The sequence below is a fragment of the Dicentrarchus labrax genome, unplaced genomic scaffold (assembly GCF_905237075.1).
Source record: "Dicentrarchus labrax unplaced genomic scaffold, dlabrax2021, whole genome shotgun sequence".
In the NCBI taxonomy this organism is placed as follows: domain Eukaryota; kingdom Metazoa; phylum Chordata; class Actinopteri; family Moronidae; genus Dicentrarchus; species Dicentrarchus labrax.
The window spans coordinates 10,237,421-10,261,966 of NW_026136721.1; the positions used below are offsets into that span (position 1 = coordinate 10,237,421).

The 24,546-nt window shown below is 40.3% G+C and overlaps 2 protein-coding genes across 9 annotated transcripts; both read left to right on the top strand.

Moving 5' to 3' along the window:
- The first annotated feature begins 259 nt into the window (after positions 1-259).
- Positions 260-11,420, top strand: rasal3 (RAS protein activator like 3). 2 transcript variants are annotated; one of them, XM_051386280.1, is made up of 19 exons: positions 260-1,362; positions 3,836-3,978; positions 4,087-4,165; positions 5,180-5,247; positions 5,350-5,429; positions 5,919-6,048; positions 6,193-6,291; positions 6,383-7,057; positions 7,210-7,354; positions 7,448-7,592; positions 7,679-7,915; positions 8,080-8,281; positions 8,748-8,839; positions 8,940-9,053; positions 9,495-9,681; positions 9,917-10,030; positions 10,135-10,325; positions 10,665-10,749; positions 11,031-11,420. In XM_051386280.1, the coding sequence occupies exons 1-19, from the start codon at positions 753-755 to the stop codon at positions 11,139-11,141; spliced, it is 3,507 nt and encodes a 1,168-aa protein (XP_051242240.1). In that variant the 5' UTR covers positions 260-752; the 3' UTR covers positions 11,142-11,420. The 2 variants fall into 2 exon arrangements, with proteins under 2 accessions (XP_051242240.1, XP_051242241.1); XM_051386281.1 differs by lacking the exons at positions 260-1,362; positions 3,836-3,978; positions 4,087-4,165 and adding an exon at positions 4,236-4,671.
- A 1,129-nt stretch (positions 11,421-12,549) lies between these two features.
- On the top strand, positions 12,550-21,563 carry trim25 (tripartite motif containing 25). 7 transcript variants are annotated; one of them, XM_051386283.1, is made up of 12 exons: positions 12,550-12,714; positions 13,076-13,688; positions 14,136-14,231; positions 14,444-14,677; positions 15,347-15,515; positions 15,710-15,760; positions 15,947-16,078; positions 17,301-17,372; positions 17,459-17,545; positions 17,875-18,015; positions 18,378-18,437; positions 18,521-21,563. In XM_051386283.1, exons 2-12 carry the CDS (start codon positions 13,095-13,097, stop codon positions 19,051-19,053), a joined length of 2,169 nt encoding a protein of 722 aa, XP_051242243.1. In that variant the 5' UTR covers positions 12,550-12,714; positions 13,076-13,094; the 3' UTR covers positions 19,054-21,563. The 7 variants fall into 7 exon arrangements, with proteins under 7 accessions (XP_051242243.1, XP_051242245.1, XP_051242246.1 ...); XM_051386285.1 differs by having other exon boundaries at positions 17,319-17,372; XM_051386286.1 differs by having other exon boundaries at positions 17,322-17,372.
- Positions 21,564-24,546: the final 2,983 nt, after the last annotated feature.

Below are 24,546 nucleotides of genomic sequence, written 5' to 3' on the forward strand. Positions count from 1 at the left end.
AAGTTGTATCCCTGTCCTTCAGATTCAGTCATTTAAATGAGGTGTACGTGAAACCACATTTCTCACACTCATACTGCAACAGACTAAATGACTCAAGAACTGACAGACGAACAGGTTTCCTTCAAAGGGAAGTTACGGCTGATAACTACCTACAAAAGGCCTCTATCAAATTACACGTGTGTGTGTGTGTGTGTGTGTGTGTGTGTGTGTGTGTGTGTGTGTGTGTGTGTGTGTGTGTGTGTGTGTAATGTGTGTACATTGCTTTAAGTTTAGGTACTATGCAAGTAAAAAGGTGTGTGTTTAAGAGAACATCAGAGATGTCAGAGATGAATCAGGTTCATTTGGAGGAAAAACTGGGCATTAAAGCAGAACAGGAAGTGAAGAAGAAGGGAAGTATTAAGTGAAAACATAAAGTGCAGAAAAACATTGTGAGATTTCTATATATATGTGAAATACTCAGTGCCATTTTATGAGGAACCAAGCGGCCTGTGAGTGAGAGGAGTTTGAAGCTGCAGCAGAGCAACCACATTCAGAGCAGTTGTTGTTGCCGGATGACGTTTGGTAAGACAGGAAACGAGACATGCTGTGAGATAGAACCAGCGAAGACACAGACTACTCTCCCATCTTAATCACTCCACAATAGCAGTAAATCAGGAGGAAAGCCGACAAGGTCTCCTATGAAGGTATTTGAATTTGAATTTTGTTTGATGCATCTGTGAGAAGGGACACAAAACTTTTGAGTCAAGTCTGAAATGGGCACTGAGGAGAAAGATTTAGAGCCTGCAGCTCAGCAACCAATGGAGCAGGGATCACCAGAAAAGGAAAAGGAACCTGCCGTGGGCCAAACTTCGGAGACCACCGACCCCCTCAATACATACAAGTGGCATACCGGCTCCAAGGGAACGCTCAATGAGATGAAAGAAGAAGAAGGAGGGGCGGTTTCTTCCACGTCTACAATCGATAGGATTCAGAAGGCCTCCACCAACAAATGGAACAAGATGCAAAACTGGCGCAAGGCCCTGAGCGAGGATCCTGGAGACAGAAATCCACCAAGTGGGAAAGGTGGAGAGGGAGCCAAGCAAGATAAAGGCGCCGGAGGAACCAGAAAGAACCCCTTCAGAAGGGCCCTGTCCGAGCCTCCTGGGTCATTGCTTGCAGTCCTGTCCCCTTCCTCCAGCGCTGCCAGCCCAGCTCATGCAGCTTCATCGTCAGCTGCTGCAGAGGCCTCAGGGGTCTCCTCCACAGACCCTTCACAGAAAGGAAGCGGAGGGGCACTCATAAAAAAGTACCTGAGGACTGTGTCCCAGAAGTTCAAAAGGCCAAAGCTACAGAGTCGATGCAGCAACCCAAACTTACTGTCAGGTAATGTCATGTAATTTGAAAGTATACTCAAACCTTGTTAACTTTTTTATGTTTGAGATTAGCACAGTAGTTGTAATGATCAATCGTATATTAAATTATGGTAAAATGCACTCAGCAACATTTTGTCTTCACGTAGCAAAATGGTTACCACATGTGGGCCAAAATGATTTCCTTTTACTGTATGTAGGATGATTTAGTGCCACAACAAATAGGTGGAGTATGTGTGACTTTCTTCACAATGGCACATGACAAACAGTATTTCAGCATCTAGTGCCATATTAGACAAACTTGGTAAGAAAAATAGAAACAGAAAAGCTGGAAAAGTTGCAATAAGACGACCTCAACGTTTTCAAGCAAAGGATCAAAAGCTAAAGGACCTACACAGAAAATTACCAGATATCACCTTTGAATTAGAGCTTGAAGTATAACTCTTGTAATTGTAATGTCATCTTTACTAGCAGAATATGTTTATTGAGTGGTTTTTCCTTGTAGGTTTGAGTGAAGGTATGATCACACCTGAAGATGAATCTGAGCATTACAACAGATCTGTGTCAGTAGTAACCTTAACAAGTTACTTACCAGTTCTCTTGACTACAGCTATATTGACTTCAAGTTATAATATTTACTCCAACACACTAAAAATTCTAAAGTGTTAACTGTAATCATAAAACTAAGACAAAACGAATGCCTGTTTTATTAAGTTATAAATAAAATTATTTATTTATAATGAAAATTATTTTCTAAACTAATAGAGAGTGCTATTACAAGGAGAAGTTATTAAAGGGGACCTATTATGCTTTCCCTTATTTTTGGTCCTAATGTTTTTATATTGGATGTCATATTAAATGTGGCCAAAGTTTCAAATAACGATTGAATTGTTTGTGAAGTAATTCATGTATTGCTCAGATACTCTGGGACCCTGGGAATGAGATTCAATTGTTTGCTCTGATTGGTTGCTTGCGTCTGGGCTAGGTGAATTCCTGTAAATGTAATTAGGAGCACTAGTAGGAGCCAGAGGAACCTGATTTATTCACAGATTATCTGTCTCATGTACTACTGTCAGGACACAGTGAACATTTCAGCAGTAATGACAAAAAGTTATTTTTATGAACTTTACTTACTGCAGCTTTAAGCAAGCTGTAATCCCTGCCCAACCCTTTTCAGATGTATGGAAATGATCATTGCTGTATCTACAGTATCAACAGTTGGTCTCATATTTTTAGAAACCAAGTGTGTAGAAATCATATGTCTGTTATAGGCAAATTATCTGGTTATTGTCTCACCTACTGAAAAAGACTTAAGTAGAACTTAGACCTTCTTCAACAGTACTGTCAGAACTTTGAGTTGAACATGACAAAAACAAAACCTTTCTTTCTTTTTCCAAAAAAGGTCAAAACTGACCCAGAATTTAAATGAACCTTTAAGTGAACAACAACAAACTAATACCTATACTCTAGATTTGAAAACCACTCCCACAGGAAACTTCCGCTCTGCCGAGAAGGAACTAAAGTCTAAAGCAATACAGGCATACTTTTAAGATTCTGAGAAGGATGTGGCCAATGTAAATGTTCTTGAACCATTTGCACTGTATTGTACTGAGGTGGGTGGCTCCTTATTACAAAGGAAGCAGAAATCTAACTAAAAATCCTAAACACACACACACAGTTCAAGAGAGTACAAAGAAAACATTATTTTACTTAACATTATATTAATTCAGGGTTGAATTAGGTCAACATTCTTTACTTTTAATTACCTATAAAATATTTATCAAAATCCAAAATATACCCTGCCTGTTGCCTTAGCCTGCTGGCACTGAGGTAGTATATGTATATGGGTCTATATTTGAGACTAACAGATGTTTTATTGTTGCAATATCTTATCATCGATAGGATTAACTGTCCTATTAGTACTGTTGTAGCTTTTTGATCGTAGCTTTAATTTTATTGCTTGCAATAAGTTATTTTTTTAATCTATACATTATTGTAGGCTACATGTACAAAACACGTAAAACACCATGTCAATTATGCTTATTAAAAAGGAGAAAATAGAAACCTGAAGTACCATGCAAATACAAGTTGAAGGACGTGTACATAAAAAAAACTACAGAGAAACCACAGGATGTGCGCAGCTCATCCTCATGTGTCATGAAAATGGAGCGATATCATCAGTAGTTCCAGCAGCTTCACAAATAGGAGTGGCCAAGCACTATGGAAGATAAGTGATATCAAGCCATAATTAGCAAAAAATAAAAAACAAGCAAACGTCAGCATGTGCTTGCAATTATGTCCCTGCAATATTAATTCAATTATAGAGTTGGTTCTACAGAGTAGGAGCGATGCTATTATTTATTTTGCCAAATGCATCTTCATTGTGTTTTTTATGGTGTAGATAGCCCACTTGCAAAAAATTCTCTGTAAGCTATGTGGTTATGAATATCAATGTGTGTATGTTTGTGTGTCTGATTGTGTGGCAGATGTGGGTGAACCGGCATTAGCTGTGCCCACCAGCTGTAGCCTCCCAAGACTACAATGGGCCCCACCTCAGGAGGTCCCCTTATGGGACATTAGCAACTGTTGCCTTGAAGATGGACAAATCCTCATTTCTCCAGAGGAAGAGGTACCAATACACACATAAAACACTAAAAAGAGAACAAACTGTTGAAAAACCTCAGAGTTGGTTTATTTTGAGTGACAAAATGTGCATATGTTTGTGTGTATTTCTCAGCCCATTATCTGGACCCGAAACCGTGTCAGCAGTTGCCTGTCCAACCTCAGCATGCAGAACCTTGTGGATATCGACACAGGTTAATACACCCCCCCACAAACACACACACACATATTTGTGTAAATTAAGCAAAATAAAGAAAAGACTACTCAAAATGCATCAGTATAATCAGCATTAACAGCTACTGACATCACAGAATGATTTTGCAGACAGTCACTCGCACGCATAAACATTCAGCTATTTCCTCTGTGACTGTCAGATTGCTTCCTCTACGTTATTTGGGGAAGATAACATCGCGCCTGGGTGTTCTAGCCGTCCAATGACAGCTCATAGGGAGAGAGAGAGAGGGCATAGTCAGTATCTGCTTCCATTCAATACTGGTGTAATTCGCAGAAGAAGCTGTGATGCTACACCGTAGAAGTGACTGATCCTGTATTGATTTTGGCTGGTTGCCTCGGTATCACTATCAATGAAGAGAGAAGGGCAAATATTAAAAGGGACAGAGATCGAAGTAACAAGATTGTGGCATACCTCTGGACTAAATGATGGGATTTCGACGCTGGTTTGTTTGTGGTGGGGCTTTGGGTAAGCAAAAAAGAATCTGACTGGCAGTACTCTACATTGTAAACTTCTAAATTCACATCTTTGATTTTAAAAATATCTTTACTTTACTTTACTTACTTTTCTTTCTTTAAAACTGAAGAGATAAATTAGGGGAAATCATGCCAGAATGTGATTTTTTAATTATATCCTTAATATGCAAAGCTTTAAATGGGTTTCAATAATAAGAATGGCTGCTAGTGAAGAATACACACTTAGCTGGCTGAAGTTCCAACTAAAAACCACATCCTGAAAGCAAGTATTTGCCAATATTACAGCCCTGACTAATGTCTTCAGGGTTCAGTCTGTCATCTGTGGAGGTGCAGAAATGAGTGCTTTGGAGCAGTGACGAGACTGAATATGAATATACAAAGTATTGACCACAAACCCTAAATGGAAAGAAATCCTATTTCTATGTATAGAACACTAACACGTGTGTTACAATTTTGAAAAACACTGTTGATATCAAAGTGTCACTTTTTCCTGATACTAGAATGTAGCCCTGACCACACAGGCCTGCCGGGTGGCCCTCGACCAAAGAGCCAAGATGGTGGTGTGAGGGTAAATATTTTGCACACCACAGATAACAATCTTTCCCTGCATTTCCTGTTGATATAATACATAATTGCCCTCATACGCCATGCTTGCCTTCTTCACCCTTAGGCACTGATCAAGCGACGTTTCGAGAACAAGGCCAAGAGAAATAGCAATACCCAACTTAATACAGGACTAAAAGGAAGCAGGTAAAGTTTACCGCAATGTCTGTGCTTGCAAAAACAGTGAAGTCCATAAGTATTTGGACATTCAAACATTTTTGTTGTGCTCCAAAACATCAGATTTTAAGTGAAACTACATATGAAAATGAGGTTTAAGTGCAGCCATAAAGTTTTAATTTATGGTTGTTTACGACAATGTTGGGTTAACAAGAAAATAACAGTCATTGTCTTTATGCACTGTTCAAAACTTGTGTGGGGGTGTAACAAAAGTCTTTTTTGAACTTACCACAGTGACAAGGGGAATAAATGAATCAATACATATATCACATGTACATAGAGTACCTTCATAGTGGTGGCAGTCTGTGAAAGTTTTACAGAATGCTAGTGTCCCATGAGCGTAACAATGAGTAGTAAAAAGGTTAAAGCAAATTTTATTAACCTTGAATCATTGTATTTGAAACTTAACATTTTTATTATTTCCAGTGACTGACTTTTTCTACTCTGTTTATTTCTAAGGCACTATGGTTCCCGGGAGTCTGTGTCAATTCCAGTCAGTGTAGTGGGGAGTCTAGATCTGAGTGCGGACACCAGCACTGTCATCAGGCCAGTCCACAGCTCCATTTTGGGGGAGAAGTATTGCTTTGAGGTACACTTTGACCTGTGCATTCTATGACGCTACCCCAGACTCCTCAAGGAGCATCATACATTGTCCTTCATTGTAGCCAAAAAACAAGAAACTTCCATTCCCAGTGAGGCTAACATGATTCTGTTGGTTTCAATGTTCTTATAGGTGATAAACTCTGAGAACACCCATTGCTTTGGCTGTTCCTCAGCTGCCGAACGTGACCGTTGGATTGAAGACCTGAGACGGGTAGCCCAGCCCAATAAGGTAAACCATTAGTCATTTGTTAAAAAAGAAATATGTCATGTAAAAATCAAATGGCTAACAACAAATGAGCTAACTCCCTCGTTGTTCACAGGATAACATTGAGCGCACTGAGAACTCCCTGAGTCTGTGGGTAAATGAAGCTAAGGATCTGCCACCCAAACGGTGTTATTACTGCGAGATACATCTGGATGGAACTCTGTTTGCCCGCACTAGCAGCCGAGCAGTCGGCAAGCCGCCGAACCGCTCCAGCCTGGCAGGGGACAACTCTACTGGGTCTTCAGGAGGCCAAGGGGCCAGTGGAGGTGTAGTCGGAGGGTGTCAGTTATTCTGGGGAGAATTGTTTGAGCTAGACAACCTTCCCTGCGTCTCCCAAATCACCCTGCACATCTTCCGCGAAGAGGACCCAAAGAAAAAGCGTCACTCCCGAGACGAGTCCAGCCTGCACCCACTGGGCAGCGTGGCCATATCTTTAGCTGAGATCCGAGGGAGGACCTATCAGGAGAAGTGGTATCCCATCACTCCATACAAGGCATCAGGCACAGCAGGGAACAAAGAACTGCTGGGCCCACAGGCTTCACTCCGCATCAAGGCCCGTTTCCAGAATTTGCAAGTGCTCCCCATGGAGAAATACAAAGAGTTTGCTGAATATGTGACAGTGGATTACGTGGAAATGTGCCAAAACTTGGAGCCACTTCTGAATGTGAAGGAGAAGGAAGAGCTGGCAGGAGCTCTGGTCCACGTACTTCAGAGCATTGGCAAAGCTAAGGTGCTTACAGAAAATGCATACAACTGATACTGCATCATATTTTTCAAATCCCACAATGAGGAAAATACAACTAAAACAATTTGATTTAAAAATAACACAACAAAACGCAATAACCACTTATATGTTTTCTTAATTGAATTTGTGTGCTTCAGGAGTTCCTCATTGACTTGGGCAGTGCAGAGGTGGAGCGTCTTGGAGAGAAGGAGGCACTGATCTTCAGAGAGAACACACTGGCCACTAAAGCCATAGATGACTATATGAAGCTGGTTGGCCAGAAGTACCTCATTGACACACTGGGTAGGGCAGTTCAGTGATAAAGGTGGCTTCTTGTAATTGGTATCGGTTAATGCTTTGTTTTCACTGAACTCTGTGCTTTCTTTTTCACTGCAGGGGACTTCATCACCCGTCTTTACGCCTCGGTGGAGAACTGTGAAGTTGACCCTCGTAAATGCCCTGCGTCTGAACTATCAAACAACCAGAAGCACTTGATGGAAACCTGTGAGGAGGTCGTGCAAAAGATTATTAAGATCCATGGGTGAGAAAACGAGGTCATCATAGAAAATTAGTAGTATTCAAGTTGATTAAAAAGTGGCATTTACAAATTTGACATTTCACCTTCAGACCCTTTCCTGAGGAGTTAAACAAGATTTTCTCCAGTTGGATGGAGCTGTGTGAAGACCAGGGCAGACCAGAGATTGGCCAGCGTCTCATCTCTGCTTCCCTCTTCCTTCGCTTCTTATGTCCTGCTGTCCTCAGTCCTTCTCTTTTTGGTCTGACACAGCCTTATCCAGAACCAAACACCCTGCGTACCCTCACCTTAACTGCCAAAGTCATCCAGAATCTGGCCAATTTCACCCTGTGAGTGACCTCTCATCTGCTTAGGAAAAACAAAATACATCACTTTTGCATTTATTCCTGAGCAAAACATCTGCTGACACACTAAAGACGTGTATTCTAGAAATCAGAATTAAGAAATTTTTATTATTTACTTGAAGTGACTGAAATCTTTTATTCTGATCCAGGTTTGGAGAGAAGGAGGAGTACATGCTCTTTATGAACGAATTCCTGCAGCAGCACTGGGATGGTATGAGAGGCTTCCTACAAACAGTGTCCAATTTAGACACCGAAATCCCAATGACTTCCTTCGATGGTTATGTGGACCTGCCTCTGCGCTTGGCTGTGCTGCATGGCCTACTGGTAGACATCATCTATCAAAGGAACCAGGTATGAAAGCAAACCAGTGAAGTCCAGTTTGGTAGACCAAATCAGAAGGCAAAGTTTTATATCTGTTCTAAACAGCCAAACACGATTGCAGGGTGAAAAGACGGCCGTCATAAATAGAGGCAAGGTGCGGTTATTATTTAAAGGAGGGGATAACGACTAACATTTTCAGAGAGTTACACACTGTTGTAAACGTGTCTCATCTCGACACACCTGGCTAATCCCTGTGAGTGTGAATGTTGTCAGCTTTGGAAAGTTACAGAAAGTGTCAGAGGCAAAATGTGTCTGTATCTATATGTAATTTGGATATGGAGCTAGTTTTGGATGTTTGCATGTAGACGTTTTCATTTCAAGCTCAGGCACAGCTGACTACATTCTGACTGACGTTTGCATGTACAACTTAATGGATTTTTTCTTATTCATAGAAGGTTTCAAGATACTGACTGCATGATTATTGTTTCTTCTTCAGGAAACAATTGACAAGCTGCACCCTCTGCCTTCAATTCTGAATCAGATAACAGAGTCGCTGGGCCCTGAAGCACATCGGATCATGGTTAGCAGGTATGGTCTCTATCTTAGTTGACTTGTCAGCAACTTGTGATATACTACAAGCTTGAACATGGGGGTGTTACATGTTACTTAACCAAGCACTTTCTTGTAGCCAAATAGGACAAGCCCGGCCAGCATACATTCCTCCTAAAGACTTGGGCAAGTACAGCCCTCACCAATCATCCCTCCAGCAGCTTCCTGTAGACTCCAAAGGCCTACGAGACGGGTATGATAGTTGTATTTCTGTTACTGGGCTAAGTTTTTAGAAGTCATTAAGGCAATTTCTGACTGACCCTTAGGTTTTTGTATCAATGACTCATCCGTTCATCAATTTAATTTCTGCCACTTATCCAATATGACTCGTACCGTGCAGATAAACCAGACTTTCTTAGATGCTTGACCTCCAGCTTTGTCCTCCAGGTCATTTAGAAAAGTCCAGAGGTACTCCTAAACCAGATGGCATGTGTAATCCCACCAGCAGGTACTGGGTCAGTCCGCGGGTCTCCTCTCAGTTGGACTTGCCTAGAATACCTCCACAGGTGGTGTCAGGGAGACATTAATCAAATGCTACAGGATTAGATACAGGATGGTTTAACCTGCTAGAATGATTTGCGGATTTGATGTATGGCACTTAAATAATTAATACATTCATTCATTCATTTAACAGGGATGTCAAGCCTCGGAGGAGTATGAGAGAGAGGAAGCCAGTAGCCCGAACTCAGAGTGCTCCACACAGACGTCCTGGTCATGCAAAACATGCCTTGAAGAGGCAGACAAGTTCCGAAACTCTGCCAACAGCTGACAATGAACAAGAGATGGAGACCAACGAGCCACTTATCTCGTCACCAAAAACTGTGAGTACAAAGAGGAGCTGTGAGCCAAGCTCGGCTACTTTGGCTACTGTAGGTGATGTGCTGATGCCACTGCAATAAATAATTCACCTGTTTTTAGTGGACTGTCTTATAATATTGCACTTTATTGCAGTATATAAACTTTTACATTTTTGACATTTATGTTAACACAGAGATAGTATGACTTTGTGTGGTTAATTAGAAGGAATCATGTATACATACTTTCATATTGTTTTAGAGCACCACAATTAAACGTCCACCTGCACCAGTTCCCTGGATCAAGCCTGACTGCCCCAACAGGGAGCCAAGTGAGATAAAGACTGAGAATGAGCAGTTCAGCTTGCTGGATAGGGTATGTCAAACCTCCTACCCACTGAAGTGGCATAAATCTGTCCGTATAGTGTATGACTTAATTATTAAATTTCATAAAATGTCAATTTGTAATTCACATACCAGCATGCTCAAGAGCTATCAGAGCTTCGTCTGGGAATAGAGCAGGTGACAGAGCGTGAGCTGGACATGGCAAAGCGCCTGGAGGACTTCATTATCCAAAGCCAGGACCAGAATACAGTGCTGCAGGCTGAGGTGCAAGAGCTCCAGAATCTGCTGGCTTTGAAAGAAGAGCAGCTCGCCAGTGCCACCTTCAGGTAAGATAGTAGAGTTACACAGTAATGTGCATGTTCCATTTGTCAGCAAGTGTATTCAGTTTCCAAACCAAATATATTTAATTTTGCCTGCGTTTGTGTGTTTTTTAATGAATATCTATATTCAGTCTACATAGTCTGTGTATTGAACACTTTATAATGTTATTAAAGATTAATGAAACTGTTGATGCTTCATTTTGATTGGGTGTAGAAAACAGCTAGGCGGTGTTCTAATAATCGTTATAACTAATTATCAGTAAATTATTTATTTTTCATATAATTTGCTAATGAGGTGTTCTACTCTTGTTTATATATGTGTCTCTCCTTCTGTGTCTGTCACAGGCTGGGTGTGATTGAGGAGGAGAGGGAGGAAGATGAGAGGAAGCTAGGTGTTGCCATTGCAGCAGCCGAGCGAATGAACGTACTGGTAAGAGAGACAGAAAAAAGCCAATTATAAAGCTTTGTTAAAAGAATAGTTCAGTTTATATATCTGTCTGGCTAGGACCAACAAACACTGAACATGCTGGTGTATTGCATTATTGTACACAGGCTAACTTGTAACTATACTAAATTTTGCTGCTTCAAGGTGAAGTGCATTTAATTTCAAGTGTTTTGTAGCTGAATGTTTGCACTGTCTGTCCCGCGCAACGTTTGTGCAGTAGTGCGTGGTATATGGGAGGTAATGAGAGATGTTTTCTATGTTAACAGGAGGAGCAGTTTGCAGAACTGCTGAAGGAGCTTAACCAGTTTAAAGAGGCCTACATAAGTGGCCAAAACAACATACAGCATCCAGAAAAGCCACACATCAACAGCAACTGAACCCTGACAGTAAAAAGATTTAGAGTTTCAGCATCAGAATTTTGTGTAAATACATATATACATATGTGTGGAAACCACTGACTGAAGACACGATTATGGTTTCCTGATCAGGTGTACACTTATTTTATGAACATATTCAGAATGGATGTGAACAGGTAAAATCCAGCTGTGAACATGAAACCTACAGGATTTATCTGCATTTCAGCTTTTACTGTATCTCAGCTACAGATGTGTTTGACTTGTAAACATTTCTAATAAATAAATGAACTACAATCTAAAGTGTTTCTGCATTCTGCAGTGTGTGACTGGAAGTGGTGGAATAAGTACAGGCCTATCTACCTAGCTACTTTACTTAAGTATAGTTTTACTTAAATTGAGAATTAACATTATAAGATAAGATAAGATAAGATATTCCTTTATTTATCCCCCTTAGGAGAAATTCAGGTTGACACAGCAGCAATAGGGCAAAACAGGGCAAAAACAGAGAAAGAATATCACCATTAAAATATTACTAATATTATTAATATTAGAAGATATAAAAATATATAAGCTGCTTTATACTTCTACTCCACTACATTTAAGAGGGAAATGTATCCACTACATCTTTTTGGAAGCTACAATTTCTTTGTAGATTAAGATTTTACATGAAAACACATCAACTGTTATCAACTTATATTCACTGCATGACACTATCCATCAGTCTATGTGGCAACCTAAGTAGTTAAAATGAACTACTTCCATCATCAACGAAGATCCTGACAATTAATTTGATATCCCCGTTAATTTCTTTTTTCGATTTCCAAAAACAATAAAATATTTTGGTTTTCTTAATATCGAGAGATAGTTTATCAACATCAAGTTGTTATTCATTTGCACACATTGCTGTGTATTTTCCAAGAAAGCTTTTCAGCCAAGAGTAGGCTAACCCATTACCTCTTATCCCATATCTTTTTTCTCTATAACTGGAAGTGATCTATAGCAGGGGCCCCCAAACTTTTTCATTAAGGACAACCATAATAGATTACTATTAGACTAACCCGATTTAAGAGGATTTTGTCTGAAGGAATCCACTCTAATTTTTAAAAGGTTTGAAGATAATAAAGTCCTCATACTCAATCAATGATTAAACTAGGACCACTATAAATGATCAAAAACAGTCAACCATACATGTCTACTATAGAATCAATGTTATCTACAAAGTTTTATGGAGTTATAAGTCCAACAATGTTTTACTAAATGTCATAGTTTTGACTCATTAAGTCACAAATTGACAAGAAGCCACGAGTGATTTCTTTAATCTCATCTTGTCATTCCTGACATTTCATCTATTTTTTTTCTTCTTGGCGGAAATGGGCTTCCATACAGAGGACTGCTCACTGCTCCTCGGTTTGTTATCTGCTGCTTACGACTGAGTGCGTGACAGGACGGGAGGGAGCAAGGAAAGAAGGAGAGAGGGAAAGAGGGAAAGAGGGAGGGACCATGACTAGTCACACTCTTGATCAGTAACCAGAGGAGCCGTCAACACCTGACCCATTAACAGACCCGAACAATACTAAGGCAGAAAGCAGTCCAGGTGAGTTCTCCTGCATTTACTGTGTAGGCTACTTAAGGTATTGTAAGGATTTTATGTAAATATATAAAAACGTTTTACTCTGATTTGCCTCTTCGTGTTTTCAAACGTGTGAACGTGGCTTAAATATTAACTTATACCTCGGCGTCGCGTTCGATGTTCAAACCGCGTCTTGAGTTACGTTCGTCTTCATTTTGCGCTGATAATTTAATTTAACACTACTATGTTGCTAACAAAGTGCGCCGAACTAGAAGGAAACATTTGCCACTGAAAATAAATGTTGAATTATCGAGTCGAGCAGCTCTTTAGTTTCGTTTTTCGTTTTCATACCAATGACGAGTTAAGTTTCGTTTCTCCCTCGCAGCCTCACTCGACCTCCCATCATGGCCGACTTCGACGAGAGTCAGTTTTCTCTCATGAGTCTGGAGGATGAGCTGACCTGTAGCATCTGTCTGAGTACCTTTAACTGTCCGGTGACCATCCCCTGCGGACACAACTTCTGCCAGGACTGCCTCCTCGAAACCTGGAAGGACTCCTACAGCTGCCCTCAGTGTCGGACCCTCTTCGCCACCAAACCGGAGCTGAAGAAAAACACTGTCCTCAGCACCGTCGTGGAGACCTTCAACTCCAGGGCGAGCAAGGAGACCACCGTGGAGGGATTGGAGAGCAAAGCCCAGAAGAAGGATGTCATACGTTGTGATACGTGCATGGAGGCAGAAGCGTCGCGGACCTGTCTCACCTGTATGGCGTCTTTCTGTGAGGAGCACCTGCGGCCTCACCGGGAAAATCCGATTTTCCGTCCCCACCAGCTGACGGAGCCAGTCGGAGACCTGATGGCGCGTATCTGCCAGGACCACCACAAGCTGATGGAGTTCTTCTGCAGCCAACATGGCCGTCCAATCTGCAGCTTCTGCCTCCAGCAAGCCCACAAAGGCTGCTCCTTCATGACCCCTGAGGAGCAGAGGAACCTGAAGGAGGTGTGTGTTTGTCAGAATTCACCGGAGAAGTTTTAAGAAATGGTTGAAAATTAGTTTGTTGTGCTCACAGGAGTGTATCCAGACAGTGTGTCTGTGATTCTACATAATCTGCAGAAGACGCTGTCAACTGTTTCCATATAGGGACTATTTGTTTGGTAGAAAGTAGTAAACTGTTTTTTTGCCTTTCTTCTTCCATATTTGTCTATGAGTGGGCTTTTTAAAATGTCTATGGTACCCTGTAGTGGTGATGCTGTTTTTGAGAGGTTTGACTTGATCACCTGAACATAATTGCCAAATCCAAAGTGAACAACCGTTCTGAAACTAAAAGCCAGCATTATGCCCAAAGTTAGCACTTAACCGGGGTTAACAGGTGTCTGTGCATAATGGTCCATGATTCGCTGTGAGCTGTGTCTGTATTAACCAAATGTATCTCATTATTATTTGTAGTTTGACCTGAGGGCGAAGTTGGGTTTGCTGGTTGGGAAGATTACAAAGAATGAGGACGTTATCTCTCAAATGAGGGACATGGAGAACAGGCTAAAGGTAATTCTACTTATTACTTACTTTTACTGTATTAGCCACAATAATGGGGAACATGGTGAAAGAAGCTTGATTTTTTTTTAAACAACAACGAGGGATCTGTGTTCATTTGCAATCCATTAGTTTTTGTGTTGTAAAATGTTACTTTGTGCCGCATTAACCTGTCTTTTTAAACTACTGAACAATATAAGGATCCTCTCATGATCCTCCCCTAGGACTCCGCGACCAACAGGATGAGAGCTTTGACAGCTGACTATCAGCAGATGCGGGATATGTTGGCCCGAGAGGAGCGTGATGCTTGCAGTGCAGTGGAACATGAGCTGGAGACTGGTCAGACCAAACTCAAGGGTCTCATGAAGAAGTTCACTGAGAACATTGATGGCATGAGCAAAGCTAAAGAGGATATCCACAGTCTGCTGAGTCAGTCCCAAACGCTGGCCTTCCTACAGGTGAGATAGCTGTCATCATCTGCAGTAGCTGCAAACTGATCTGAATCATTTAGGTAAATGTAAGGAAAGCAAAAACTGCCTTGTTTGCCCTGACTATACATTCAAATATAAAACAATGCTTTAAAAAGGCTTAGCAATATGTTATTTGATGCTCTGAACAGGTATGGAATTATTCTTGACAGTTGTTGCTGAGATCCTTATTTCTGCCTGCCTCTAACATAGGATGTAGCTACAAACTAAAGGATTTCCCAGAATTTGCACTGGAGGGAAATATATTCATCTGGATATCTATTTTTACATGTCTGTCTTAATACAATACTCATGATGGGCATGAATATTGTATCCTCCTCCTTCTGTTCATACTGGCTGTGAAGAGATCCTTTCTTAAAGTGATTTCAGTGTAAGTGATGGAGGACTTACTTTTACAGTAAGATTTAAGATAACCTGAGTCAGTAAATGATTGCAGTGAAAAGGGTTAAGCTGTACTTAATCTTTTAAACTGGCTGCAAATTGACAATGCATGTTGTCAATTCCACAAAGTATTATACATGAATCAGCCAAAAGCGTGTTAAGTTCAACCCAAGCCTGATGTGAATATTGGGAAACTCATTTTCTAATCTTCAAATTCTTCAAAAATCAAAGAAGACAACTTGTATCCCTCCTTCACAGGCTTCATTTGACCTGCCCCCAGCCACTAACTTTGACCCTCACACCCCTCGAATCAGCCTGGACTCCAAGAAGGTGATGGCAACACAGGCCTTTGCTGCTTCCCTGAAGGAGTTTTTGACAGAGATCCTTAAACAGCCTGTTCAGTCCAGACTACCAATGCTTAAACCAGGTGATTGTGAAATACACTGGATATTGAATCAAATGTTGACTTTATCGATTCTTTCCCTTGTGCAATCATTGTATCTGTGAGATCTTCATTGGAGCTTTGTGTGTGTGTGTGTGTGTGTGTGTGTGTGTGAGAATCATTGAATAAGAGGCTAATTGTAAAACACTATCTTAATGAAGTCCATTTACCATTAACAGAACAAAAAGCACTTCCTGTCTTGGGAAGTACTGGATCTCAGCCTCAATCTGGTATGTTCATCTCTTTTGTATATGTCAATATGTGTGTGGTCTACATACTGAATCTCTAAAGTTACTTACATACATACGTTTATTTCTGTCAAGCACATTGTGTGCTTTGATAGCATTTTGTAACACAGGACTATTTCCAATGTGATTAAATCAAAATGTCTTCTCATTTTACTTTCCCTGTTTCAGAACTACCAGAGTCTCAAAAGCAGAAAAAAATGCCCAGGTCCCACAGTCCAGGTCGTCCACCCATCCAGCCATATTTTCCTGTACCCGTTTATATCCCACATGGAGGCTGGAATCCATCCCATTATGCACAGGGTAGGACAGACAATCGCAACAAACAGTGTAACCAATAGCTATGCAACACAGACACAACAATGGGCTAACAGCAACATAGACTACACCAATTTTCACTGTGATTTTCACATTTTTGTATGGAGCCAAAGGAGGGGGGTCATGTGGGAGATAACATATACAGTACATGGGTGGGGTAAATAAAAAAAATAAAAAAAAACTTTTGCGTTCTCGCGCAAAAAATTTGCTGCCTCCCGAGAAATAGTCTGAGGGATAAAAGCCCTTCCCAGTATCCGTACTGGACTGAAAGTGTGTATTTCTGCTAAAATTTGCCATTTTAATATGGGGGCCTTATGGAGATTTACTCATTTTTGCAGCTAGCCTCAACTGACCACGTGGTTCTCCTTGCTCTGACTGCGTACCATGTCGTTCATGAGGGATAAACTCAGATACAGTTTCAGTACAGCCAACTGAAAACTCAAGTCTTACTCTTTTATGTACAGCATGTATGTTTTCACGACACCTAATTATTTAATAAAATATTTTACTGATTAGTCCTACAGCAATAATGCCAGCTGGCCGTCTGTCTGCAACCTTTTTTTTTCACAAAGCTCTCACCAACAACCAAAACCCAGTCCGAGATTCACTCTTATCGGGTGGCCCGCTCTCTCCTTTTCTCTACTTAGCTTCCTCCATCCTCTTCGGTCTGAAAACGTCCTCATCCCGTTGTCCAAAGCTCCGGTGCTGCCAGTGGGGCTAAGCTAACAGCTGCAAGGCTACATTTCACTGCAGTTACTTTACTGTTCATCAGGAAACTATTTTTTAAATGACAGAGTTGAGGCAGAGCCAAAACCAGTGACGGTGTGTGACTACTTCCATAAAATGTTAGCACTTGACCTGGAACCAAAAGTTCCATAGTACAGGAACAGGCACACTGGATGCAGAGTGGGAATTACAGAGACACCGTTCACCCTATTACAACACAGTGCAAATGATGAACGAAAATGATGGTGAAGCTGTTATTTTAAGGTAGAAAAGTGACATAATGTCGCTCTAGGAAAGTATAGTGATGCCAATCATGTTAAGAATTAAGACTGCCATTATTGCATGTGGTGGGTCGGGTCATGTGGGAACTGGTGGAAACAGAAATGAAAACAAGAATTATAAAAATATCCCTTTACAATGGTATTGTGATATTGGGCAAATTTTTTTAAAGTCATGGATTAAAAGACTTTTGTAATCACAGTATCTGGCATGTCCTCAGCAGAAACAGCAGCTTCTGCCTCAGGATTTACACCTTTGAGCTCTGGAACTTCTGGTATGCTATCTGTCCACATGTGCTTTATACGTGTTGAAAAAAACAACAAAAGCTGACGAGCATTTTATATTTTCTTGCCTGTTCAGAGCTGCAGTGGGCTCCAGGCCAACCCCCACTCCACAGGCCCAACAGTCCAGGTTCTCAATCCAAAGCAGCTCCGAAGAAGAAACCAAGTAAGAAAATTGTCCATTTTTGTATAAGACCAATGGGCAACGTAACACTCAGGTGGCAGATTATTAGACACAGCTGACACTAATGCAGTAAATAAGGTTATAATGTTCCCTTGTTGAGAGAGGTGTTGATTCAACTTCATGGTCATTTTGGAGTCTGTAGTGTTTGTGTTGTTGAATTGTATTGTTACATACGACGTGTGTATAACATTTTGTCCGCCCCATTTATATTAACGAGGGAAGAACTCTAGCTTCAGTTAACGATTGCAGTTATTTATTAAATTACACTTCACTGCAGTTACTAAACAAACATATTCCATTTTTTTCTTTAGAACAGAAAAAAGCTCCCCTATCCACTGAAGAAAATATGGGAAATAAGAGTCAGGCCCGTTCAATTGAAAACCTGCTGGATCTCGGTGGAAAAGACAAATCCAGAGGCCGTACTCCTGCAGCCGAATCCAAAATGAAACCAGGTAGACACTATCCACTGTTTGGGAAAAAAACACTGATTTAGCAGTGCAACATTGTCGGACACACTGTGTAGAGTACAAATCTATCAAAATTATTATTTATTCCGCAAATTCTTCTTCCCTGTCAAAATCTGGCACCTACATTACCCACAATACATCTCCACTTTAGACAGTTTAGTTAATGTACAAGGTAATGTAGCCTGGATCTTCTAACCTCAAGCAGAGATGAGGAGTGGGCTACAGGGGTATGGTAAGCTCACTTCTTTCAAACTCCCCACTCTCTCTCACACACACACACACACACACACACACTTCAGCCCCAGCCCCTGTGTCTGATCACAAATTACTTTCTTCTTTTGTTTTAGAAAAATTGGACATTCCCCCAGACATAACGTCTGCTGAAAAAAGAAGCGAACTTCTGAAATGTAAGTGTATGCGTGTCGAAAGCATCTTCTCCTCAACTGGTAATATGTCTGTTATTGGAATATCTTTTTTCTTTCCCTACCAGTTGCAACAGTGCTCACATTGGATCGAAAGACGGCCCACAAACGCATCGCACTGAGTGAGGGCCTCACACAGGCCTCTGTGTCAGATGAGCACACAAACTACCCCGACTGCCCTGAACGCTTCGCTGTCTGCTCCCAGGTCCTCGCCTCCAAGGGTTTCTCTAGAGGGCGCCACTACTGGGAAGTCAAACTAAGCAGCAACAACTTCATTGGTCTAGGCTTAGCTTACAGCTGCATTGACCGCAAAGGTCCCACCAGTCGACTGGGCCGCAATGCCCAGTCCTGGTGTGTCGAGTGGTTTAACGTCAAGCTGTCAGCGTGGCATAACAGCAGTGAGACCGTGCTGGCTAATCCCAATTCAAAGCGTGTAGGTGTGCTGTTGGATTGCGAGGAGGGCACTGCAACGTTCTATAACGTGGCAGACAGGGCGTATCCCTTCCATTCCTTTGTGTTTCCCTTTTCTGAAGCAGTGTATCCAGCTTTCTGGATTTTCTCAAGTGGCTCGTCCATTACTTTGTGCAAGATGCAGGCCTGAGGAGCTGTGCACACATACAGTAAGCTGATCTAATTACTGAAACAGAAAACTACTAATTATATTTAGAAAGCCAGTCTTGAATTTATTTAAAAATATTATATACCCAACATTGGTTAAAATAATTTTCATATCGGGAGGCTGACCTGTTTTTACCCCCCGCGCTCTTGTTTACGTGTTGTCTTTGTTTAAAGCATTATTCGTGATTAGCTGTGATTTACAGCTGCTGAATTTGTGGTTATGTGACCACAAATATTACGCTGGCTTCTCAAAACACAGGAAAAGTAATAATTCTTGTGTTTTCAAGTCTACAGTCTGCATCCTAAGTGACTGTGACGCACTGAATCACTTCATGGGAAGTGTTTTTGAAGCTATATTATATCTTACATGCAGAAGGAATAAAAAAAAAGCTGGGAGAAGTGGAAGCTGGGTTTCCTTATGTTGGTTTCAATTCTGAGAAATTTCATCTACTTTCTTCTTTTCTATGATAACAGAACACACGTAACACACACTGTGCACTGACTGTACGGCATGTGTGTGCTAATGTGTCTCCTGTATTGTAACTGCAGATTACTTATAATGCGCTGTCTAATGGTTGTGAATGCGACCGGATGAAGAAGTGAATTAATCTCTTCACTGTCCAGCATATGTCAGTACAGTGTTTTCATCTGAAGTCTGCATTTGAAAAACGCATCTCTTGGTGTGTGCTAGAGTGTAGCTGTTATAGGGCGGGGCGATATGACAAACATCAGGATTTTTTTTCTCCATATCAGTCGATATCAATATGTCATGTTATGAAAAATTTAAAGATTCCTTTTAAGATGAATAATCTTTAAAAAATGAAAATGACAAACATTTTATGGGCTGTAAATTCTAGAATAAATCAACAAGTCCAGCATGTAAAGTCCTTGTTACTGTTGGATTATCATTTCTTTGCTGACACACTCACTGAAGATTCCTCTGAAGGAGTGCTCATGTATTCCATCTATCTGTCCTACTTTTGATACCAAAACAATAGCATGCTAACTCAACCGCATTGAAATGTACACTCCTAGAAGATACCATGTGATTAGCTAGAAATAGATTTGTGTCTGTGATGTGATTGGCTGCTCTGTCTTTTTAGGGAGATGAATGAATCTATTGTTCGTATCGCCCAGCCCTATCTGGTCACTCAACTCTGATTCAGCTGATGAGAACAGAAGCCACATAGACTCTGTTCTTATCAAGTTCTGCTTTTTCTTTGGATTATTTTTACAGCAAGGAAATAATGGGGAGAGGGAACGGGATGAAGTGCAGAAATAGTGCTTGGCTATGTTTAAACCTGGGATGTCCTGCTTGCATGGCATGCCCAATAGAAATACAATGCTATACTATTGTATATCTATGGTAGGCACATTAAACCAACAAGCCATCAGAATGCTCTGTTGGCTTTTGATAAGGTTGTAGGAAGGTAGTAAGATGTATATTAGTTTCACAGGGGTAAATTACTGTTTAATACAAAGTTTACTCCGGCCTGTAAGATGTGTTTGCTGAAGCACCCTGATGACATACAGTGGCTCATCTCCTGACGGGGCACCACTGGAGTCTATCAGTGGCTGGTCAGTGTGCCTGCTGATCATTTTCATTCAGACATTCCATGCTCATTTTGCAGGTGCTAAAAGCTAAAAAAAAGCTAAAAGCTGAGAATCTATGAGTGTCGAGCAGCAGAGATCTGTCTACACAACATACAGCACCGTAACAGTGAACGTAGCTGTTTGAACATGGTTCTCGTTGATCCTTGTGACCGCGCTGCATTTAAGGGGTTCAGAAGACACTGTTGTCCGGAGTGACTTAACTATTTTTAGGTTACATGCCAATATTTAAAAGTGCAGTACACCACTGCATGTACAGTCTGAACCTGGGTAGTGAAATCTGCTGTTTTCACTATTTTCCGCTGCTTATCATCACAATGGACAAATGTGGTTTGGGACGTCATAGTTTGTGAGACTATTGAGAGCTTTCCCATACCATAATGAGTGTGAGTACTGATGTCATGTGGACTGGTTTACTATTTCTACACACCTTAAATAATATAATGGTTGCATCTATGCTTAGTAGAATAAAGGTGTGGTTGTTTGGTTGACTATTTCTTATGGCTTCTGTTTCTGGATTGTAAAATGTATCTTAAATCAACCGCGGACTCCAGTGGCTTGCAGATCATTTTGTTGATCCTTGTTTGTGCAGTGCTGATCTGAAATGTAGTTCATTGTTCTTTGCATCTAATACTTTCATGGGACCCAGTACATTTGAGGATTTTACTCTATGCACTTTGACAACTCTACATTAAACCAATCCTCTGTGTAAGGCTTCACGTGTGGTGGTTTTGAGTGTACCCAAAAAGAGATGCATGGATTAAATCTGAACATAAGATTGTGTGATTGTCTTAATTCTAAAAATTATTGTTAAGAAAAAATCTTTGTATTACCTACCAATGAACCATCGATTGTTGTCAATAAAAGCTTTTTTCTCTCTCAGACGCTCAGCTTTTTTATTTGTAAGAAGCCTCAAATTATTTAAGGAGGCAAACTAACATTTGAGGAAATGTCCTGTTTTGCTGTCTACAGATGATAACATTGATATCAACCCCCATCTGTGTCTCTCATTCGGATTTGTACACCACATGGATGACACTGATCTATTCATGAGTTATTATGTTTTGTATTTTTCATTAGTTTTTATTTTGTTTTTCACTTTAGTCTCAGTTCATTTCCAGTGTGTTTGCTAGACTCATTGACTCACAGTCATGTAGACATACCAGTTTCAATAAACGTGCCCCAATGCCTCTGTGGCATGACTAAACTAAAGCTTCCTGTATGCTACCAGTCCAGTTTTTAAGTCCGTAGGTAAACTACAATGTTTCTATAAATACATAGTGTTAGGTAACCCTTGCTCTCAGTGTTCCTTGCAAACTATATTTATTTATCTAAATGTCAGTGTTCCTTAATACGACGGAGTATTAGGGCCATACGAAGAGAAACGTTTTTTGAGGGGGGGAATTACGAGAATAAAGTCGTAATTTTATGAGAACTGTCAGCCTGTTGGCTCAGCCAGCAAAACTGTTTAACACCGAAATGATCAACACATTAGTTAGGCTGCTGGGCTCAGGCTGAGGCTGCTGATTGGTTGAGCTGCTCACGTCAGATCTTGATAACTCTATCGAAGCTTTTTTTCTCATTAAAACCTACATTTACTTTATTCTCGTAACATTACGACTTTATTCTCGTAATTTAAAAAAAAAATATTTTTTTTTCTTAGTCTGGCCCTAATACTCCGTCGTACCTTTATTCTCAGTTAAAATACTGCAATAAAAACGTAGATAGTTTGGCAGTCAGTAGCCGGAAATCAGCCGCACGTAAATTTCGACTGTGCGAGTATTCTCACCATTACGGTAAGAACAGAGATTGCATATTTGACCATATTTGAGGTACTGTAAAAACATATTGCTCAATAATTCCTAACTATGTATGATATATTTGACTTCTACACGTCTAAGACTACACACACACTCAATATCAAGCACTTTTACTGCAGCAATTTGGAGAAATTTAAGAACACAATTCCATATTTAGGCCTCCAAGTGGCATATTTTCTTCTATTTAAGCTACTGTAAAATAATTTCACTCAATATTTCCTGGCTACGGATGGTATATTTGACTTCTACACGTCTAAGACTACACGCATACTCAATATCATGCATTTTTACTGCAGCAATTTGGAGAAATTTAAGAACAAAAGTCCATATTTGTACCTCCAAGTGGCATATTTCACTATATTTGAGCTACTGTAAAAACATATTCGTCAAAATATCCTGGCTAAGGATGGTATATGTGACTTCTACACATCTAAGACTACAAGCATGGTTAATATCAAGCATTTTTACTGTACCAATTTGGAGAAATTTAAGAACAAACTTCCATATGTGTACCTCCAAGTGGCATATTTTACCATATTTGAGCTACGATAAAATATTATTGCTCAATATTTCCTGGCTAAGGATGGTATATCTGACTTCTGCACATCTAAGACTACACGTATACTCATTATCAAGTATTTTTACTGTAACATTTTGGAGAAATGTCCATATTTGTACCTCCAAGTGGCATATTACACCATATTTGAGCTACTGTAAAAACATATTGCTCAATATTTCCTGGCTATGGATGGTATATTTGACTTCTACACATTTAAGACTACACACACACTTAATATCAAGCATTTTTACTGTACCAATTTGGAGAAATTCAACAATAAATGTCCTTATTTTTACCTCCAAGTGGCACATTTGACCATATTTGAGCTACTGTAAAAACATATTGCTCAATATTTCCTGGCTATGGATGGTATATCTGACTTCTGCACATCTAAGACCACACGTGTACTCAATATCAAGTATTTTTACTGTAACATTTTGGAGAAATTTAAGAACAAAAGTCCATATTTGTACCTCCAAGTTGCATATTTCACTATATTTGAGCTACTGTAAAATAATTTTGCTCAATATTTCCTGGCTAAGGATGGTATGTTTGACTTCTAAAGATGTAAGACTACACACATACTCAATATCAAGCACTTTTACTGCAGCAATTTGGAGAAATTTAAGAAAAAAAGTCCATATTTGTACCTCCAAGTGACATATTTTCATATATTTGAGCTACTGTAAAAATATATTGCTCAATATTTCCTGGCTATGGATGGTATATTTGACTTTTACACATTTGAGACTATAAGTTGACTTGTTTCCTATAGCTTTCCTTAATCACATGTCTGCCTTGTGTCCCCTCTCAGCAAGTATTTGAGAGACAACTATGAGGAAGAGACAGTAGGTACAATGCACTCAGTAAGCATGTGTGAATAAAGAATAATTGAAAGGCTTTCAGTGTAGCATACGTCATGCTTCTTGATAATAGACGTCCTCATTGGACATACTTGTGTTCTCTCACTATAAGCTCCTCTAGAAGAATCCTCTGTCCTCGTCTCAGTTACTGGAATATCTTCTGTGATGGCTAAGGGGAAACCAATTGCCAGGTGACCAGGTGAAGAGAAGAGAGGAGGCAAACAAGTGCAAGTCAGCATGTATAAAAACACCCACAGACACACAGACACATCAAAGAGACAAACATGAAGAGACTGACACACAGGGGAAGGGTAAAGACAGGAGAACATTGAGAAATGCATCCTTATGGTCATGGCTGCAACACATGACAATGGCAATACAGAATTTTATTTTAAGGAATAATAAAACTTTGATAATTTGGTTGAATCCTGCTTAAGGGATGATTTCTGAATTTGGTGTTTTGCAGTTAAAGGTAATTATTTCCCCTTTAACAGATTCACTGTGACAGCTGTTGCAGGTGGTTCCACGTACAATGCCTGCAAATGGACACAGCAGAGCTGCAAAATACCAAGAATATGGACTGGAATTTCATTTTGTGACAAAAGTAAACAAATTAGGATTGT

Bases quoted from the DNA above. Each gene is read 5' to 3' on its own strand.
- rasal3 (XM_051386280.1), top strand. From the start codon at position 753: ATGGGCACTGAGGAGAAAGATTTAGAGCCTGCAGCTCAGCAACCAATG. The intron at 5,248-5,349 runs GTAAATATTTTG...CTTCACCCTTAG, and splicing joins GCCAAGATGGTGGTGTGAGG to GCACTGATCAAGCGACGTTT. The intron at 6,292-6,382 runs GTAAACCATTAG...CGTTGTTCACAG, and splicing joins GGGTAGCCCAGCCCAATAAG to GATAACATTGAGCGCACTGA.
- trim25 (XM_051386283.1), top strand. From the start codon at position 13,095: ATGGCCGACTTCGACGAGAGTCAGTTTTCTCTCATGAGTCTGGAGGAT. The intron at 13,689-14,135 runs GTGTGTGTTTGT...TATTATTTGTAG, and splicing joins AGCAGAGGAACCTGAAGGAG to TTTGACCTGAGGGCGAAGTT. The intron at 16,079-17,300 runs GTAGGACAGACA...TTGTAATCACAG, and splicing joins TCCATCCCATTATGCACAGG to TATCTGGCATGTCCTCAGCA.